General features: G+C 53.1%; 1 protein-coding gene across 1 annotated transcript; it reads right to left on the minus strand.

The window, feature by feature from the left end:
* Positions 1-1,515: 1,515 nt before the first annotated feature.
* Positions 1,516-3,396, minus strand: FAM181B (family with sequence similarity 181 member B). Its single transcript, XM_021686500.1, has one exon. The coding sequence runs from the start codon at positions 3,247-3,249 to the stop codon at positions 1,963-1,965; it is 1,287 nt and encodes a 428-aa protein (XP_021542175.1). The 5' UTR covers positions 3,250-3,396; the 3' UTR covers positions 1,516-1,962.
* Between the last annotated feature and the right edge of the window lie 1,558 nt (positions 3,397-4,954).

Raw genomic sequence — 4,954 nt, forward strand, 5'->3', positions numbered from 1 at the left:
GTAATACTCATCATAAAGTAGTTCAGAGAAATTAAACGACTGTTGAATAATATTCTGCTAACACAATGGAATTAGTCACTTTTTATCACTTTGAAAGAAATCCGATAGACACCAAGTTTCTGGAATTGAAAAAGTTCTCTTATCATTAACAAGATTCATTGCTCTATTTCCTGTGGCGCTATCTTAAGAAAGGTTTTATTCAGAATAAAGAGACTCAGTAATACCACTTAAAGTTGTCTGCCATGTCTCGATACCCATTAGTTTCTTGACAAATTCCTTTCTGAAAATGTCACAGCACTTTTGACTTGTACAAACATTAATCTGGATTTTAACATCTTTTGCAGTAACACGGGGGTTTCTACTTTCTCACATGTAGATATTCTTAGAATCTGCCTTGAACCGAGGCAGCTCTTTGCAATGTCATTAATCAGTAAATGACATCTCCTTACACATCCTGAATGTTGGTCTTCATGCATTTTCATGGCAGGTCTGCAGAACTAAAGGGCTCCCTCTTTTCTTTCCAGCTGCTTCCCTCCCCACCCAGTCTTTCCTTCTCTGCCCCTCAACCACACCGATGACATCATCTGTTCTCTCTGCCACATTATGGCTGGTTAAAACATTTATCTGACTTTTCCCCCAAATCTCTCTCAGATAACAGATCGGACTCTTCCGGGCCCTTCAAATTCCATTCATCAACCCTGCTATTTAGGGAATAGAGACTCCTTAGGAAACTCATACCCTCACCATTCCCTTCCACGGGGAGAGTGTGAGTATAGGGAGTGAGGACACACAGGGAGGCAGAAACCAAGCAAGGGGGTGTGGGGTGGGGAGTGGAACAGAAGGAGAAAGGGTAGATAGCATTTACAGCTTGTAAGGGAAAGGGCAATCACCAGGCATAGGCCAAAAAAGAGCATGAGACTCACAATCCTAATGGCTTCCATCTGTATAAACTATTGATACATGTATATAAAATATGGATACCTGCAAAACCAATGAAGCAGCCCCAAGGAGTTTTATATATTTCCCCTCTGAGCTACCCAACAACCTATAATGAAGAGATAAGAGAAGGAATATTATCCCCTTCCTCTCAAATAAGTAAATTTAGATACAAAGATGTTGTAACTTGCCCAGTGCCACCTTAGCAAAGTGGCTGAAGAACGGGAAAAGGAGAGAAATGGACCCCGAGGTTTGCCAAATTTAAACCTCCTACATAAAGAAAAGCTGACAGAAAAAAATATCAAGAGAGAGCAACAGGAGACCATAGAAAGAGAAGGAAAGTAAGCAACAGCACTGGTGAGAGTGGGAATAGAAGTATGAGATGGAAGAGGAAGGGAGCAGAGAATACTGAGTGTCAGAGAAGAGTCGCACGCACAAGGATCAGCGCACAGGTCAGCAGTGGGCCACTGACCTCCTGTCCTCAATACCACTCTCACCTCGCAAGGCAAGGAGACCATACCGAAAACCGTCCTCTAAGAAAACACCCCAATCAATAACGTATCTTCGCTCCAGTCTTTTCAATAGAGGCTTTAATTCATAATGCACTCAAAAGGGAAGGAAAGGGAGGAACCAGCGCACTGTTTGGATGGGGCAATTACACTGAACACACTGACCTTTTGCTGAAAAGTTGTAGAAGGGTCAGGTGGCTACAGAAGCCACCCCTTGTCCCTTCCACCATCCCCACCCCATTCCCCAAAGCCTGGTGTGGTTTCTTGCTTGTCTGGTCCAGGAAGAATCTACCAACGGCTTTTTTCGTTTTTTGTTTTTTTTTTAACACTTGAGGCTGTGATTAAAACAACCCCCCCAACTCCTCTTCATTTTTTTTTTTAAGTTTCTTTTATTAATTGAATATTTTAAAATCCCGTTTCATCTCCACGTGCACTTTCCTATCGTTCTTAGGCTTAGGAGAAACCCGGAGGCGGGAGCTCCCCACAGCAGTCGCAAACAGGCAACGGTACCTCTCCCTCAGTCCCGGTGCGCCCCCTCCTCCCCGGGCGCCCCTTCCCAAACGCCGTCCGGTCTCCAGAGGCTGGAGTAAGCCGTGCGGCTGTAGCCCGCGCTGTAATCATAGGACACCTGATGCGGCGGCGGTGGCGGGGGCGGGGGCAGTGCGCAGTCTGAGAAGAAGGGGGCGAAAGACGCCAAAAGGCCGGGCGCGTCCTCTCCGCCGGGAGAGTCCGCCGCAGAGGGGTACAGGGAGCGCAAGGGCTCGTTCAAGGTCAAGCCGCCGCGGGGGGCGGCCAGGGGCGGCTTCTTGGTCGGGGGGCAGCCCGGGGCGCTCCAGGACTCGGAGTACAGTAGGCTCCCCACCATCGCGGGTGGCGGCTCAAAGAGACCGGGCTCCAGCTCCGGGGGGCCCCGCAGGACGGCGGCTCCCGTGGGAAACACATCGAGAGGCTCCGCGGCGAGCAAGACACTCGCCTCAGTGCCGACGCCGTAGTCCGGCCCCAGCAGCTCGAAGAACTCCACGGCTTCCGCGCCCTTCTCCAAGTCGCCCAAGCTCACGCCGGGCCCCGACGGTCCGCAGCCACCGCCTCCCGCCCGGGACGGCTCGGTGAAGAAGGACGGCGGCAGGTTGCGGGCCCGCAACGGGACCTTCCTGGCGCCGGGGACGGCCGTACCTCCCGCGGGGCCGGCCGCGTCCCCTCCCGAGCCCCCAGCGCCCGCTCCACCGAGCCCGGCCACGGGCGCAGCCACCGAACCCCTGGCCCGCTCGTCGCCCCCGGGGACGTGGCGCAGCGAGTCGAAGAGTGCGGCCAGGCTCCGGCTCTGCAGGCTGGCGGCAGCCGCGGCCTGCGACGCCTCCCGCCGGGGGGCAGCCTTGCCATGGGGCGGGACCGCGACGGTCTGGGCGCCGGGGGCGGCTAGGGGCCGCTTGGCCGGCGCGTCCGCTGCGCCTGGAGAAGGCGGGCCGGGGGGCGCGGCGCCCATGAGGCCGCTGCAGCGCTTGATCTGCTTCTGCAGGTACTTGCGGTGGTTCACCTTCCGCTTCGACTTGCCGGGCTTGTCCAATGCCAGCTTGATGTTGCTGGACGCCGAGTCGATGAAGCTGAGCAGGTCGCGGGTGGCCTCGCGCACGTCCCCGCCCTCGGCGCCGGCCAGCAGCGCGCCCGCTGGTGTCCCGGTCTCATCATCCTCGAAACAGCAGCCCTTGTCCAGGGCTCCGAAGGCGCCCCCCAGCCCGTCCGGGGAGCCCCCGAAGCCGAAGGGGACGAAGGGGTGCGTGCTGAGGAGCGCCGCCTGCACCGCCATCGCCGCGACTCCCAGGCGGCCCGCCGCGCGGCTGGTGCGCCCCTAGCCGATTCCCGCTCGCGACCCAGGCCCGGCTTCCGCCCTGGCGCGGCGCGCGCGGCGCAGCCTCCTCGCTCGGGGCCGGGCTCGCTGCTGGCCTCGCGGGGGAGCTCATTAGGTCTTGTAAGCGAGGGGCGGAGGGAGGGAGCGCAAGGCTACCGCCCCGGTGGCGAGGGGAGGGGCTTACTTAGCCAGGCTGGGGGCGTGGGGGGGGAGGGAGGGCGTTTTCCCAGCTTTCAGGGCTTTCTCAAGCTCATCACTTTAACCCCTTCGTTTCCCTGCGGCGTTTCTGTTGGCTAGCTGCAGCAGCACGAGGCGAGGATAAGATGGCCTGGCCTCAAACTCCAGCTCCTGTACCACCACGCTCTGGCGCGGGAGACTCTCCCTGAGGCTGAGAAGGCAAGAGTCCAAGGAGGTGGGTTCAGCCCCCTGCTCTGGTAACAATAATAGCCACCAGGTATTGGGGGCTTGCTTATGCCAGGCGCTGTGTGTACATTATCACATTTCATTTTTGAACAATATCCCTTATTAATAATAAGTGCATATTATTATCACCATCTAACAAATGAAGAAGCAGCCTCAGAGGGTTCGGTGAGTTGGCCTAAGCCATATTCAGTCCAGTTCAACTCCAAAGCCATTCCTAAGTCCTTGACAGAATTTGTGCTTTGACTTGGCCCTTTCCTCTTCATCTATATGATGAGAGAAGGCAACTAATGTGTCTTCAAGCTATAGACCTGCTCCTAAGGCTCTAATTGGAATTTCCACAGGACTCTCAAGACCGGTAATCCTTCTTCTACCCTATTTCTATTATACTCTTCTTTCTATTGTTACAAATAACAATTAGCTTATAGTAAACTGAGGCAAGCACTGGGCCTATCTTTTAATATTGTAGAGAGACAGCAGGAGGCAAAGGAGAATGGAGTCACTACCCTAAGCCAGCTGGTGCTTGAGAGAGAACCCTGTGTGTGTATAAAACTTACAGCATCTTAGGACAAAATATGGATGGGAACCTCTCCCCTACCTGTCATGCCATTTAAGTTGTCCTTCTGGAACTTCTGTTGCATTTCAAGGATCACCCTGAAGTTCACTTGGATCCGGTTTCACCTGGGCGATCCTCTTGGGATAGAAAAAATGAGCAATATTGTAGACCACGGAAGATGATTCAGAGAAGACGTGTCTGTTCCCCATTCTGTCTTAGCTCCACCACTCAGTAGCTCTGTGATTTGGGTTAAAATCCATATTCTGATAAATACATGGCTTTGGCCAAACCAGCCAACCTCTCTCTGCCTTAATTTACTCACATTAAATGCAGGTAAGGGTCACCCACCTTATGGGCACCTGTCATATTTAAAGGAAACATCCTGTGAAAAATGCTTATCTGTTGACTCTTGCATACCCTGTGATGAGTATTCACCCTTATTTCTCTAAAACACAAGAAGGTGACTATATTCCCTTATGTCTTTTCTGTCACAGGGTGTTCATGAGGATTCAGTGAGATCACATATATGAACACACAGTGATAGAAAAGACATATAAGGTGTGTGATAAAGTGTTCTCTAAATAAGTTATGATAGGGGCGCCAGGTTGGCTCAGTCGGTTAAGTGACTGACTCTTGATTTCAGCTCAGGTCATGATCTCAGGATTGTGAGATTAAGCTCCCCCCTCA

The sequence above is a fragment of the Neomonachus schauinslandi genome, chromosome 11, assembly GCF_002201575.2.
Source record: "Neomonachus schauinslandi chromosome 11, ASM220157v2, whole genome shotgun sequence".
Taxonomy (NCBI): domain Eukaryota; kingdom Metazoa; phylum Chordata; class Mammalia; order Carnivora; family Phocidae; genus Neomonachus; species Neomonachus schauinslandi.